General features: G+C 44.8%; 2 protein-coding genes across 2 annotated transcripts; both read right to left on the reverse strand.

The window, feature by feature from the left end:
- Positions 1 to 1676: 1676 nt before the first annotated feature.
- Positions 1677 to 8011, reverse strand: isy1 (ISY1 spliceosome associated protein). The gene is made up of 11 exons (XM_075461946.1): positions 7896 to 8011; positions 7197 to 7219; positions 6261 to 6312; positions 6099 to 6164; positions 5980 to 6022; positions 5102 to 5214; positions 4899 to 5016; positions 4696 to 4818; positions 4485 to 4594; positions 1978 to 2067; positions 1677 to 1868 (listed from the first exon to the last, which is right to left on the reverse strand). Exons 1-11 carry the CDS (start codon positions 7896 to 7898, stop codon positions 1761 to 1763), a joined length of 849 nt encoding a protein of 282 aa, XP_075318061.1. The 5' UTR covers positions 7899 to 8011; the 3' UTR covers positions 1677 to 1760.
- Positions 8012 to 9115: 1104 nt separating this feature from the next.
- On the reverse strand, positions 9116 to 11566 carry LOC142377975 (uncharacterized). The gene is made up of 2 exons (XM_075462310.1): positions 11468 to 11566; positions 9116 to 9812 (listed from the first exon to the last, which is right to left on the reverse strand). Exon 2 carries the CDS (start codon positions 9794 to 9796, stop codon positions 9116 to 9118), a length of 681 nt encoding a protein of 226 aa, XP_075318425.1. The 5' UTR covers positions 9797 to 9812; positions 11468 to 11566.
- Positions 11567 to 16088: the final 4522 nt, after the last annotated feature.

Below are 16088 nucleotides of genomic sequence, written 5' to 3' on the forward strand. Positions count from 1 at the left end.
ATACGATACCCCAGATATTCCCCGAGATGAAAACAGTTCCTGAAGAAGAGCTCTCTCCATTCTCCTCTTGTGGTAGTCCACCACAGTTGTTGTTGTTTCCTGTTAGAACAACTACTTCTTCTACTGAATTACATCCACTCACAACGTAGACAAACAGACCCCCCTTCTGGTGATGCTACACAGTTTATTCACTTCCAACTGAAATTTGTTTTTTTAAAGATTTTCTTCTAGTGATCTGAAACCTGATGTCACCACAAACACTTGATGTGATCCTGCATTTGATGAAAATCAGGAAGTCAGATTTAGTCAGTAACTCCCTTTTTCCATCTATCTGCAGTTGTTTTTCATCTTTGAATTCAACTAATTTGTTCCTTTGGGACGCCGAGCATCAGGCTGGACCGCAGAGACGAGAGCAACACAGCCGGGTTCGGGTTCTGGTACACGTGGACCTATCAGACATGAGCCAGGACCGGGCCTGAGTCAACGCTCCCAGCTGGGGTTCAGGAGCAGAACCAGATACGTTTCTGCCGGACTGAAGATCAGACATTGAGTTCAGTGTTGGAACGTCTTTGCAGGTGTGAAACCAGCCGATCTGTAAGCGACAGATTTTACTTCCACTCTGCGTTGGAGCCGGATTTATTTCAGAGCCACAGAGTTCAGCTCCCAGCTGCTGATTGAATGCAGCTGACAGCGGTTTTCTCCTCACATGACAACACGTGCACCCTTCTGTCATTAATCTGCCAATCACATGCTGCAGAATGCTGCCACCAATCAACCAATCAGCCGCCACGCTGACACCACATGACGGGCACAGACGCTCCTCTGTTGAGCAGCAGCTACAAACTCCACAAAAAAAGGAGTGTGACGAGAAACAATCATTTTTATGCAGCAGAACTTCCTGTTTGCTGTGTGACATCACGCATGACATCACGCATGTTGGAAGAGACTTTCGGCAAGTGGACCTTCATCTCCAAAGTAACTGAAGACAACAAGTACTGATAAGTAATAAGTACTAGAGCTGGACAACTTTTAATATAATTAATCACATGATTTCCCTGATTAATCACGATTAATCGCATTTGTACGCAGAATCCAAAAATGAATCCAAAAGTAGCGTATAGCTTTTAGCATTTAGCTTTATTTTAAATGTGCTGCCATATGAATGAAAGTGCCATAACATTTGTTGTGCAAACACACTTTTAACATCAGCATCTTTCTGTAGTTTTTATGTAGAAGCCTCGCTCCACTGTCTGTTTCCTTGAATGACTTGCTGCTATCAGTTGTGTGTTTTGCCTTTAAGTGATATTTTAGACTGGAACTACTACGCTGAGAAGGCAATTCAACTTGGCTGTAAATGCAGGAGTTTTTTTAAATTTATTTTGAAATATGTGCTTTTATGTTGAAACCAGTAAAACAGGAAGTAGCGCCGGTTAGCTCCGTTAGCTTCACACCTGTAGCGGTGATGTTAGCTGCTAGTTTATTTTTATTTTATTACTCCATGCTTCGTGGTGTTTGCTGTGTGAATGTGATGCATTAAACAGACTTTTACAATAATAAAACCTGCGTTCATGCGCGTTATTAATCATATTTTATTTCGGTGAAGATGCTGAACAGATTTTTAAAAAAGAGCTTTAAATCCATTTCAGATGTTTCAACAAAACACAAACACAACAAGCGGACCTGAGGAAGGTTTTAATAAGAAAAACATAGCAAAAAGAAACACTGACAGATATTTACACCAGCAAAGACAGAACAACGGGTCAGATTCCCAGCAGAGTTCTGGCCTCCTGACTCTGAGCCTGAAGAGTCTCACTGGCGTAACGCTGCAAAAGCTCCATCTTCTTCCTCCTGACCAGAGCCTCCTCCACCTGAAAGAAAGTTCAGAGACAGGTGAGTGAAAGAACCTCTGTGGGAACATGCTGAACCCAGTTTGGACTCCTAGAATGGATCATGTGTATAATGGAGTGTGTGTGTCACCTCTCTCTGTGAGGGAACAGGTACATGAGCGATGAAGGAGACTCCTCCCTCCTCTCCTTCATACTCCTCCCGACTCTCCAGATCATCAGGCTGCACAGAAACACAAATCAAACACTCTGTTACCTTCCAGGAACAGGGAACACCTGGAAAAATATGAGAACCACCGGGTAGAACAAAGAGGAACCTTTGATCAGTAGGAACACTAAACAACCTCCCACTGGAACACTAAAGTAAACAACCTCCCACTGGAACACTAAAGTAAACAACCTCCCACTGGAACACTAAACAAGGAAACAACCTCCCACTGGAACACTAAACAATTAAACAACCTCCCACTGGAACACTAAACAAGTAAACAACCTCCCACTGGAACACTAAACAAGTAAACAACCTCCCACTGGAACACTAAACAAGTAAACAACCTCCCACTGGAACACTAAAGTAAACAACCTCCCACTGGAACACTAAACAAGGAAACAACCTCCCACTGGAACACTAAACAAGTAAACAACCTCCCACTGGAACACTAAACAAGTAAACAACCTCCCACTGGAACACTAAAGTAAACAACCTCCCACTGGAACACTAAACAAGGAAACAACCTCCCACTGGAACACTAAACAAGTAAACAACCTCCCACTGGAACACTAAACAAGTAAACAACCTCCCACTGGAACACTTAACAGGTAAACAACCTCCCACTGGAACACTAAAGTAAACAACCTCCCACTGGAACAGTAAACAAGTAAACAACCTCCCACTGGAACACTAAACAAGTAAACAACCTCCCACTGGAACACTAAACAAGGAAACAACCTCCCACTGGAACACTAAACAAGGAAACAACCTCCCACTGGAACACTAAACAAGTAAACAACCTCCCACTGGAACACTAAACAAGGAAACAACCTCCCACTAGAACACTAAACAAGGAAACAACCTCCCACTGGAACACTAAACAAGGAAACATCCTCCCACTGGAACACTAAACAAGTAAACAACCTCCCACTGGAACACTTAACAAGGAAACAACCTCCCACTGGAACACTAAACAAGTAAACAACCTCCCACTGGAACACTAAACAAGGAAACAACCTCCCACTGGAACACTTAACAAGTAAACAACCTCCCACTGGAACAGTAAACAAGAAAACAACCATCCACTGGAACACTAAACAAGTAAACAACCTCCCACTGGAACACTAAACAAGGAAACAACCTCCCACTAGAACACTAAACAAGGAAACAACCTCCCACTGGAACACTAAACAAGGAAACATCCTCCCACTGGAACACTAAACAAGTAAACAACCTCCCACTGGAACAGTAAACAAGTAAACAACCTCCCACTGGAACACTAAACAAGTAAACAACCTCCCACTGGAACACTAAACAAGGAAACAACCTCCCACTGGAACACTAAACAAGGAAACAACCTCCCACTGGAACACTAAACAAGTAAACAACCTCCCACTGGAACACTAAACAAGGAAACAACCTCCCACTAGAACACTAAACAAGGAAACAACCTCCCACTGGAACACTAAACAAGGAAACATCCTCCCACTGGAACACTAAACAAGTAAACAACCTCCCACTGGAACACTTAACAAGGAAACAACCTCCCACTGGAACACTAAACAAGTAAACAACCTCCCACTGGAACACTAAACAAGGAAACAACCTCCCACTGGAACACTTAACAAGTAAACAACCTCCCACTGGAACAGTAAACAAGAAAACAACCATCCACTGGAACACTAAACAAGGAAACAACCTCCCACTGGAACACTTAACAGGTAAACAACCATCCACTGGAACACTAAAAAAGTAAACAACCTCCCACTGGAACAGTAAACAAGAAAACAACCTCCCACTGGAACAGTAAACAAGTAAACAACCTTCCACTGGAACACTAAAAAAGTAAACAACCTCCCACTGGAACACTAAACAAGTAAACAACCTCCCACTGGAACACTAAACAAGTAAACAACCTCCCACTGGAACACTAAACAAGTAAACAACCTCCCACTGGAACACTAAAAAAGTAAACAACCATCCACTGGAACAGTTAACAAGTAAACAACCATCCACTGGAACAGTTAACAAGTTCACAACCTCCCACTGGAACACTAAACAACCATCCACTGGAACAGTAAACAAGAAAACAACCTCCCACTGGAACAGTTAACAAGTAAACAACCTCCCACTGGAACAGTAAACAAGAAAACAACCTCCCACTGGAACAGTAAACAAGTAAACAACCTTCCACTGGAACACTAAAAAAGTAAACAACCTCCCACTGGAACACTAAACAAGTAAACAACCTTCCACTGGAACACTAAAAAAGTAAACAACCATCCACTGGAACAGTTAACAAGTAAACAACCATCCACTGGAACAGTTAACAACCTCCCACTGGAAAGCTAAAGAACTCCACTGGAACAGTTAACAAGTTAACAACCTCCCAGTGGAACACTAAAGAACACTGGAACGAGGAACTCGACCTCTTCGCTGTGGACGGTGTAGATGCTCTCCTCCTCTTCCTCCTCCGGCTTGTCTCCAGACAGCCGGGACTCCTTCTCAGTTCTCCACTTCTGAACGGCCTCCATCACGGCTGGAACGCAGAACATGTTGGGCGTCAGAAGTCTTGGCTTTAAACCGGCGGTGATGTGATCATGGTCACCTGAGACCACGCCTCCTCAGGGTTCCACTCACCTTGTTTCTCGTACTGTGTCTCCAGAGGAAGCAGCACGCCGTCGTCTTCGTCCCTGTAGCCGTAGTACTCAGCATCCACCTCCTTCATCAGCTCCCCCCTCGTCTTCCTCTGCGCCGGAGTAGCTGCGGGGGGGGTCACATGACCGGTAAGCACCACTCAGCAGAGCGTTTCCATGGAAACGGGAAGCGGCGCGGATACCTACGCTCTTTCTCGAACAGCTCCCTGACCCCCGGCAGGTCCCGGGCCGCTCCGAAGTACTTGTAGCCCCGGTTCCCCGGAACCTCCTTCCCCTCGTGGTCCAACATCCTGGGCCCGATGCGCTGCAACACAGACGGGAGTCAATCAATCTGTTCGATCAGCGTAATCAATCGATCAGGTGACACGTGATCACCAGTTATTGATTACCGCGTAGTCGGGTCCACGGAGCTCTTTGATCCGGACCTCCCAGTGACCTTTTTCTCTGAGCAGCTTATTGATCTCATCGTTCAGATCCCGAATCTTGAACTCCCCGAGACCGGCTGGAAGACAAAGTCCAAACCAGAGAGATGGGTCAGAGACAGAGAGACGGGTCAGAGACAGAGAGACGGGTCAGAGACAGAGAGACGGGTCAGAGACAGAGAGACAGACGGGTCAGAGACAGAGAGACGGGTCAGAGACAGAGAGACGGGTCAGAGACAGACAGACAGACGGGTCAGAGACAGAGAGACAGACGGGTCAGAGACAGAGAGACGGGTCAGAGACAGACAGACAGACGGGTCAGAGACAGAGAGACAGACGGGTCAGAGACAGAGAGACAGACGGGTCAGAGACAGACAGACAGACGGGTCAGAGACAGACAGACAGACGGGTCAGAGACAGACAGACGGGTCAGAGACAGAGAGACGGGTCAGAGACAGAGAGACGGGTCAGAGACAGACAGACAGACGGGTCAGAGACAGAGAGACAGACGGGTCAGAGACAGAGAGACAGACGGGTCAGAGACAGACAGACAGACGGGTCAGAGACAGACAGACAGACGGGTCAGAGACAGACAGACGGGTCAGAGACAGAGAGACAGACGGGTCAGAGACAGACAGACAGACGGGTCAGAGACAGACAGACAGACGGGTCAGAGACAGACAGACGGGTCAGAGACAGACAGACAGACGGGTCAGAGACAGACAGACAGGTCAGAGACAGACAGACAGACAGGTCAGAGACAGACAGACAGACGGACGGGTCAGAGACAGACAGACGGGTCAGAGACAGACGGGTCAGAGACAGACAGACGGGTCAGAACTCACCATTCTGGATCTGAGCAACTTTCTTTGAAATCTCGCTGATGATCTGAAACAGTCACAGAGACCAAAGTCAACACAGCCACCAACACACAGAACCAGACACCGCAGAACTGGGTCGGTACCTGTCGCCTCCATTTCTCAGCTTTGGGAAGTTCACTGCACTCTGAAGCCAGAAACGGTCTCCTCTCCTGCAGACAAACGGGTCAGTACCACACAAAAGCATCAGAACCAGATAAACGGGTCAGCATCACACGGACGCTTCTTAAAATCCAGTCGAACCCGACCTTGACTTTTCCTTCCTCCAGCTGAGCCTGTCTGAAGCGGGCCAGAGCCGTCCTGGAAGAGAGCAGGGGCACAAATTAACCAACCAGGACCCAGCAGAACCAATCAGAACCCAGCAGAACCACAGTTTAATGTTACAGGAAGACTCATTGGCTGTGTTCGAAACCGCATACTTCTCCTACTACTCATACTAACTTTTTGAGTTAGTATGCTAGTTTGAGTTAGCGAGAAGTTCCCGGATGCATACTAGATTCTCTGAAATGTTGGGTATGCATCATGAGGTTACTACTCATACTCAAACTACCCAAGATGCAACGTAACGTGACGTCGCCAATCGTCATTTCCTGTCAAAACGGCAGTTTCAAGCTAGCTACAACGAGGGTAGGTTCACTTCCTGTTTTCAAAACAAAAGCACCAATTGTATGGTAATGGCTTTCCCTATGATAAAAAGCAACGGGTATTTTTATTTTGTGAAAATAACCGGAAGTGCGTTGCTCACTGCGGCTAGCTTTAGTAGCGCCGAATTCGTGGGAACAAAATGGTAAACAGCCGGTATTTTGTCAGGTTTTCAACACGTTGGGGATCTAAACGACTACTTTCTCACCTGAAAATGTTTCAAATGTTGCTAAAGTTTACAGAGTTTAGAGCTTAAGGGAAATCAGCTTCAGGCCGGCTGATTTCGGCTCGGGCAGGAGCGAAATGCATTGTGGGTAAACGCACTGCATACTGTCTGATCGATGAGTATGTAATATGTAGTATGCAAGTATGTAGTATGCAGTATGTAGCATGTAGTATGCAGTTTCGAACACAGCCAGTGTATTCCTTGGTTAATATTAATCAATCTACTGTACTTGTACGTGCACAGGCGCACACACACATACACACACACACACACACACACAGACAGACACACACACACACACACAGGAAGTACTCACATGGCCTTCTCTGCGTTCCTCGCCTGCACAAAAAAGAGACAACATGGGTCAAACAAGTCATCACTACGTCACCTGAGCAGGTGAAGTTGCTACAACCAGACTCCATTCATAAATCTGCTGCTTTTACACCCATATTGTGACGGGTTCTGAGAACGAACTCTGATCAGCAGGCCAAATAACTGCAGCCAGCTCAAACCAAACTCCATTAAAAAAAATTTGATTTTAACTCGGCACAGAGCACTACGAAAGAGTATTAGGCCCAGGCATAAGAAAAAATATTTATATTTTGCCTGTCGAGAATAAAGTCGAAATGTCGAAAATAAAGTTTTCAACTTTATTTAAACTTTAAAAAATATAAATATTTTTTCTTATGCCTGGCCCTAATGCTCTTCCGTAGAGCACCGAGCGCTCAAACCAAACTCCATTAAAAAAAATGTTATTTTAACTTGGCACAGAGCACCGCAGCTGGACGGAACCAAACTGAGCTATTCAAACAGAACAATGGTGTCTACAGAACAGTTCGTCTTAGTTTATGAGCCCGAACTTTTCGCCCTTTGAATATTAACGAACATGTTTACACTGGAAAGAGCTAACGAGCTAACGGGCTAAACCTGGTTAATATGCCTCGTTAACACTGAAAGGAGCTAACCGGCAACAAGTGGCTAACAAGTTATCAGGCTGACAGGCTGGAGGTCTCACCATGTCCGCAGATTCTCAACTTTTGTCCAAAAAATGTTCAGAAACACAAAAAATTAGCTTCAAACGACCAACACACGTCGTCCCTAACAGGAACTACGTCATCCGCTTCTACTTCCGGTACCGACGCTGCCCCCTATTGAGGGTGCCGTTTAATGCAGGTTATCTTCCAATAAAATAAATCAAATAAACTGTGAATATATAAAATAACAATAACAATAACAATAAAAATAAGAATAAAATAAAATAAAATAAGAATAAGAACAAGATAAAATAAAATAAAATAAAATAAAATAAAATAAAAATAAAAATAAGAATAAGAATAAGAATAAGAATAAGAATAAGAATAAGAATTAAAATAAAATAAAATAAAATAAAATAAAATAATATAAAATAAAATACAATAAAAATAAAAATAAGACTAAAATAAAGCTAACATAAAATAACATAAGTAACTGAATACAATCTGTGCAGTGCGCAATTTAGCAGCCTCAATGAAACAATATATACAAACATACAGGGATTTAGAGATTTGGGTAAAGTGACATTTGGCCTCAGGACGTAGTGTTTCCACTGACCCCCACTCGACCTGAGGTAGATGAATAAAACAGGCTGATGGCCACAGGCAGAAAGGACTTACACAGCGGTGGAATGATTCTGTTGCTGAAGGTGCTTCTGTGCAAGGTTAGCACCTGGTGGAGAGGGTGAGTGTTGTTGTCAAGGAATCAAAGGGTCAACAGTATGTCATGGATGGATGGACTGTTGTTTTAGTTCAATAATTAATGCAGTCAAACGTTTAGCAAGCAGTTCATATTCAATCAGTTGACCCCCCCCCCTGTCAAAATGATGCCTCGTTCCGTCAAGTGCTGCAGTTCTCCAACTCCACCTGCCCCTGAAACAGCCCCAGTGCCCCCACATGAGGAAGGAGGAAGCAACTGTGTGTTGAATTAAAAATAATGCTAAACTTTATCACAAATGTCAGATAAGAATACAAAACAATACCCTGGACAGGTCGCCAGTCCCATCGCAGAGACAAACGAGACAAACAAGACAAACAAGACAAACAACCACACTCACAAATAAAAATCCTTTTCCATGGGGCCCAAAATCCCGACACAAAATAAATGCAAACCAAGCTGACTTTAATCAAATTTATTAAATTTCATCTGATGATCAAAATTCTGGAAATTGTAAGTTTACAATTTACAGTTTAGTAAAAAGCTTTACAGGCTTTCTATTACTAAAAACAGTAAAAAGCAGAAAAAAAGCCTTTCTTCAGAGCTTTCTTCAGAGCTTCCTTCAGAGCTTCCTTCAGAGCTTCCTTCAGAGCTTTCCTCTGAGCTTTCCTCGGAGTCTTCCTCTGAGCTTTCCTCGGAGTCTTCCTCTGAGCTTTCCTCGGAGTCTTCATCAACGGTAGAAGGTGGGTAAAGGGTGGGCTGGACTGAGACTGATTTTGGTTTGATGTACTTAAGGATGGTGATTCTTCTGGGATCCCAGACACAGTCTTCCTCCAGGCCGCTCCTCACCATCCCACAGTTGGGCGGCACCCAGGCGCTATCGTATCTGTGGTAATGCCAGGTCTTCTGGAGCCGGTGGCCCTGTCGATTGATGACAATCACCTTGCCCACGTTGACCATAACTTTAATGACAACCCTGTCATACCTCGGGTGGCCGATGGGATAGCGGCTGGCTTTCTTCAGGTCTCTGCTGAGGTAGACACCGGGGCCGAGCATCCCGCCTGAAGACCGTCGAAAGCCTGATCTCTTGATGCTTCGAGCATTCGCCCGGGTAGTACCATGATACATTATGTAGGTTTGATTATCATTTGGTTGTGAGGCGTCAAGTCGAGATACCCCAGGTGGCAGGAAGTCATCTTCAGCCCACTCGTAGCGCTGGCGGCTCATGTTGGTGTCAGTATTCCTGCAAGAAATAAGTTAATTTGAACAAAGATGAAACATCACTGAAGACGAGATGGTAAACGAGTCAATCAGAGAGTAACAGGAAGGGTTCGCAGGTCTAAGAGGCCTGCACAGAGGATTTTCACCATCTATTATGGTCTTAAAGGTAAACACTGATCTGATTGGCCAACAAGTTTATTTATCTATTCATTCGCAACTCTGCTTCTTTTTAACTGGAGCCTCTGGGTTGGTAAACAACCAATTCAAGCGTTTCAATGCTTATGCTTCAAAGCAACACTAAAGGAGTTTGTGACTAGGGATGGGAATTGATAAGATTTTTACGATTCCAATTCCATTTTCGATTCTGCTTAACGATTCGGTTCTTTGTCGGTTCCCTTATCGATTCTCATTTGGAGAAAAAGGACAACAAACCGCTCGATTAGCATCAACTTTGTTTAGTTTAGAAGTAACACGAGTCATGACCTCACAAACCCAACAACGGTGAGGTCCACATTGGTCTATCATGGCCTGGGTAATTTAACTCTTCCTGCTCTGGTGAAAGGAGAAGCTGGAGGTAGAGGTGAACTGGGGGTAGTACCACCAGCCTCTGGCTCTGAGCCAGTCAGGCTCTGTCTCTCATGATTTCATCTAAATGTAATGCCTGAGAAGGCATTCATTTAACCTTAACCGTTACTAACAGCAGCTTTTACAATCAGGCAAATGGTGCTAACATGATAGGCAGTATTAGTTAGTTAGTTACCTGCAGTGTTAGCCGAGGACATGCTAACGTTGCTAACGTTGCTGGGTTCAGATTCACCAATGTTAATCATTCATTCATAGTTATTGCATGTTGGTAGTATTTCCTCCCTTTGGTGAAATATTCACTTTGCAAGTTGCCCTGTTGTCGTCTTTTTTAGGGATGTGTAACCAAACTTTCGAGCGTTTGTACCGCTTGGGCGCCATGTTTACTGTTGGCTGCTGGCTGCGCTGGACTCGCCACGCAACGTTGCGCTGTGACATCATTCGCGCCCACTGGAATCGATAAGGGAATCGTTTGCAAAATCGCCAAACGATTCCAAGGAACTGAAACACTGGTTCTCGATTCCCATCCCTATTTGTGACCCTTCAAAACTATGAGCTTCTGAGTCCTTTTGAAGTTTGCTGACTTTCGTTTTGCACATTCTGGAGCCTGAAAGTGTCCTAAATACCTAGACTGCTGGGATACTGCTTTAGGTGACTTCGGTTTCCAGCCCTGCACCATTCTTTGGGTAGCCAAAGTGCAAAAATCTGCTAAATTATCTGGATTTATTTTAAAATTCACTGATTTTTCATTCTGTCTTTCCCTGCAGGTCTGGAGCTCGTCTTTCAGGTGTTTTGCCGAGTCGGAAGTGTTTCCACCCGTCCGACATGTTTTGTAACACCGTTTGCACCGTGGTGCTTCCGTGTTAACGGCGTCACCGTGCTCATTGGTCTTAAAGCCGAAGTGATTCCATATCGCACTTCGCACACCTGGTTTAGCTACAAGTGGCAGCTGCCATTCTCTCCCTGCTCCTGCCTCCCTTCATGTCTCTCTGTTGTCAGACTCCTGCTCGCTCGCCTGCTTGTTCCGGCTTGCCCAGAACATTTCCTCATACACAGTTATTATACACAAATATTCAGAGAGTTATCTTTACGTACCTCTGTCCGTGTCCGTCTCAGACAACAGGTGACCTCCGTTCTGCGGCTTATAAAACCCTCTGTATGAGAAAATCCTGGTTGCCCGTTTCTTTCTTTGTTTAACATACACGTAACGTTTGTTGATTGGCTGTAGTCGATGTAGGCGGAGCTTTAATTCCTGTGGCGGGTACATTTAAGGAGTCCCAGATCGTACAATAGGTAGTCATCTGAATAGCTGTGGGCTCTGGCGCTTTAAACAGAGAGCGGACCAGACCACCTGTACAGGGGTTAAAACTGGAGATCTAACACCTGTTTTGTAGTTTTACAATCCAGCCCTTTTTAAAATGTTTTCCTCTTTAAGATTAAACATCACGTGGCCGATTATCATCCAACTCCTGCTTAGACTGATAAAATCATAGATTTCCTGCAGCTAAAACACAGAAAAACCAGGAAAAGGGATGGTTTCAGAATCAGAATCTCTTTATTCACCAAATGTACGACATACATTTGAGCTGGTGTAAGACCGCCACAGAACATTAAATAAAAGTTAACATAGCAGAGACATGTTAGACCAGTTTCACAGGTTTCACAGATGGTCGCAGGGTCGGAGTGAGATTCATCTTCAGTCCTGGAGCATGCAGACGATTTATACATTTATCTACCATTGAAGCCAAATAGTAACAGTGCACAATGTTTAATTGTATTGCTGATACTAACTCATTGGCTGCCAGCCATTTTCAGTGCAGAGACACCCATACTGCCAAGTGTTTTTCAGTATTTTGACTGATTTTCCAAGACCCACAGAAAAGTGTGTCTTATGACTATGTACACACCAAAATTACCAAAAGAAAGAGTAGACTCTCTTCTTTGATCAGGAAAAAAAAGTTTGTTTCTACCATTTTCAGTCTTTTAGTAATAGACAGTAGAACATAGGTTGGTTTCACCAAAAACAGCTGTTTGACCCAAAAAATTGAGAAAACAAGCTTTTTTTTTTGTGCAAAGTGGCACTGCTGCCACCTAACGGGTAATTTTGCCAGTATATTCTCTGTTTAGTGTTTACAAGCCTAAGATTTAGTGACGAACTCCGCTAGATTGTCCCCCAGCCCGCTCCGTTAAAAAACGCAATTGACGTCTATAGACGTCTTTGGCACCGAAAGAGTTAAGCAGTAGTTGGCCCAAAATTTTCTTCATTTAAATGATGACAGAACTGAATACATTGTGTTTGGGGACACTGTGACGGCTGGCTTTGGCACCTCGTCTTCAAGTTCAACCGTCAGAAATCTGAGGTCGGACAAACAAATGAACAACGTCGTCGGGACTGGTTTTCTCCAGCTGCGTCTCCTGGCCAAAGTTAAAATGTGTTTAAGTGGTCATGACCTTGAGAAAGCCATCCGTGCCCTGATAAGTTGAAGGTCAGACTGTTTTAATGCTCTTTATGTGGGCGTCTCCCAGTCTTCTCTCAGCCGCCTTCAGCTGGTGCAGAACGCTGCTGCCCGTCTTTAACCAACACCAACAGACGTGTGCACATCACTCCTGTTCTGAACTCCCTCCATCGGCTTCCTGTCCTTTACAGAACTGATTTTAAACTCTTAATGTTTGTATTTAAAGCTCTTAACGGCCTCGCCCCGTCGTATTTATCTGAGCTTTTAACAGTCCTGGCAGAGCTCTGAGGTCAGCAGATCAGTTTCTGCTGGAAGTGCCCAGGTCAGAATACAAACCCTGGGGTGAGCGAGCCTTTTCCCAAAGCTGCCCCCAGGCTCTGGAATAAGCCCCCCGTCCAGCTGCGTCTTATTTCTGACCTGGGCCTCTTCAGATCTGGGCTAAAAGCCTGCTTATTTAGGATGGCTTTTAATACCCAGTAGTATGACGACACTTTTATCTTATTTTATCTTAATCGATTTTGTTGTATTTTATTGCTTTCACTGTTCTTTTATTGTTTTTATTTGTTTTTACTTATTCTTCTCTTTATTTATTACCTGCTGTAAAGCACTTTGGTACACTGTAAGGATTGTCTGTAAAGGGCTGAATAAATAAAGTACATTTACATTTACACTAATACACACAAATAAAAATCTTTTTCATGGGGCCCAAAATCCCTGGTGGCGCCCCTGCATGTGACACATTGATAACCGACACAAAATAAATGCAAACCAAGCTGACTTTCATCAAATTTATTCAATTTTATCTGATGATCAAAATTCTGTAAATTGTAAGTTTACAATTTACAGTTGAGTAAAAAGCTTTACAGGCTTTCTATTACTGAAAACAGGAAAAAGCAGAAGAAAAGCTGAAAAAAGCCTTTCTTGCCACATCCTAAGGAGGCTCCTAAGGCACAAAGTTAGGAGGCTCCTAAGGCACATACTTAGGAGCCTCCTTTGGAGCTTCCTCAGAGCTTTCTTCAAAGCTTCCTTCAGAGCTTCCTTCAGAGCTTCCTTCAGAGCTTCCTTCAGAGCTTCCATCAGAGCTTCCATCAGAGCTTCCTTCAGAGCCTCTGTTAGAGCTTCCTTCAGAGCTTCCTTCAGAGCTTCCTTCAGAGCTTCCTTCAGAGCTTCCATCAGAGCTTCCTTCAGAGCCTCTGTTAGAGCTTCCTTCAGAGCCTCTGTTAGAGCTTCCTTCAGAGCTTCCTTCAGAGCTTCCTTCAGAGCTTCTTTCAGAGCCTCCTTCAGAGCTTCCTTCAGAGCCTCCTTTGGAGCTTCCTTCAGAGCTTTCCTTCATAGCCTTCTTTCAGAGCTTCCTTCAGAGCTTCCATCAGAGCTTCCTTCAGAGCTTCCTTCAGAGCTTCCTTCAGAGCCTCCTTTGGAGCTTCCTTCAGAGCTTCCTTCAGAGCTTCCTTCAGAGCTTCCATCAGAGCTTCCATCAGAGCTTCCTTCAGAGCTTCCTTCAGAGCCTCCTTCAGAGCTTCCTTCAGAGCTTCCATCAGAGCTTCCTTCAGAGCTTCCATCAGAGCTTCCTTCAGAGCTTCCTTCAGAGCTTCCTTCAGAGCTTCCATCAGAGCTTCCATCAGAGCTTCCTTCAGAGCTTCCTTCAGAGCTTCCATCAGAGCTTCCATCAGAGCTTCCTTCAGAGCTTCCTTCAGAGCTTCCTTCAGAGCTTCCTTCAGAGCTTCCTTCAGAGCTTCCATCAGAGCTTCCATCAGAGCTTCCTTCAGAGCCTCCTTCAGAGCTTCCTTCAGAGCTTCCATCAGAGCTTCCATCAGAGCTTCCTTCAGAGCTTCCTTCAGAGCTTCCTTCAGAGCTTCCTTCAGAGCCTCCTTCAGAGCTTCCTTCAGAGCTTCCTTCAGAGCTTCCTTCAGAGCCTCCTTCAGAGCTTCCATCAGAGCTTCCTTCAGAGCTTCCATCAGAGCTTCCTTCAGAGCTTCCTTCAGAGCCTCTGAGGTGTATGGACACACAGGCAAAATGGGGCCCAAGGCACATGAGGAAATCTGAACTGAGTTCATTGAGTCCACAGACAAAATGGACGAACCAGAGTTTAATGAGTCCACAGCTGGTTAATTTCAAGACGCCTCCGCGCGTTTCCGTACAAGGCACTGAGAGACACTGAAAACAAATTCTTAACAGTTTACCAAATAAGGGAGATTTGATATAACACATTCCTGCAGTTAGAACATATCTCTTGGCTTTACGCCTGGACCAGTGGCCTTGAATCTTCTTTAAAAGTAAAGGACTTTCTCGTCCCGGGAGAGAGTTTTTCGATTTGACCACTGACTCTCCCAGAGGATGCATTTTCTGTAACTGAGACGGACCTGATGACAGAAATAAAGATTTCTTTTGTTTGACTACGTCCGTTTCAGCAGCTTTCTTCATCACTCATTTTTTACTAGTGTTGCACCGATACCATTTTTTGGCCCCGATACCGATACCTGGCTGTGCAGTATCGGCCGATACCGATACCACTCTGTTTGAAAAAAAAATATATATATATATATATAAAAACATTTTTTTTTTTTTCAAACAGAGTGGTATTGGTATATATATATATATATATGAAGAGCTGCATACTACTTGGATGTAAAATGTTAAATCTTTATTAGTTTACAAGTTCATAAAACACACGGGGTGGGGGGCTCCGATCTAATGGAGAGAGAGAAGGATTGGGAACGCAGTCTTCCTTGGTTGCGACACACACGACAGACTAACCCTTAACACAGCACACGGAATGAAAACCCACTACAAGTCAGGCTAGCTTCACTGGCTTTAAGGCACGCTTTAAACAGCACACAGAGTCAACACACCACAAAACACGCGGCTAACCTGCAGCATATGGCGCCCGTTTAACCACAGACCCGTCACTCCTCCCCACGCAACCCCACCAATCAATACCACATAACAATAGGCCGACCTATACATAAACACTAAAACACGAAGTTAAAAGGAGAGGAATACTTAACTCGCCCACTTGGCAGGACCCTCCCCCGGGGTCTGAGCTTGTGCCGCCGTCCAACTCCCCGGGGCTTTGCTGGACGGCGAAGACGGTAACTGGCTGTCGGCTGGTAGTGCGCTGTCAAGACCGCACAGGGAGCGATGGCGGTCCAGCACTCTCTATCGTGGACCCTGTTTTGACTACAGGAGGCACCCAGCCTCCCCTCCTCACACTCGCGCTGCAAACTCCCCCTGGCTAGCTGTCTTCGTCGCCGGCAGCTCTA

The sequence above is a fragment of the Odontesthes bonariensis genome, chromosome 3 (assembly GCF_027942865.1).
Source record: "Odontesthes bonariensis isolate fOdoBon6 chromosome 3, fOdoBon6.hap1, whole genome shotgun sequence".
Classification (NCBI taxonomy): domain Eukaryota; kingdom Metazoa; phylum Chordata; class Actinopteri; order Atheriniformes; family Atherinopsidae; genus Odontesthes; species Odontesthes bonariensis.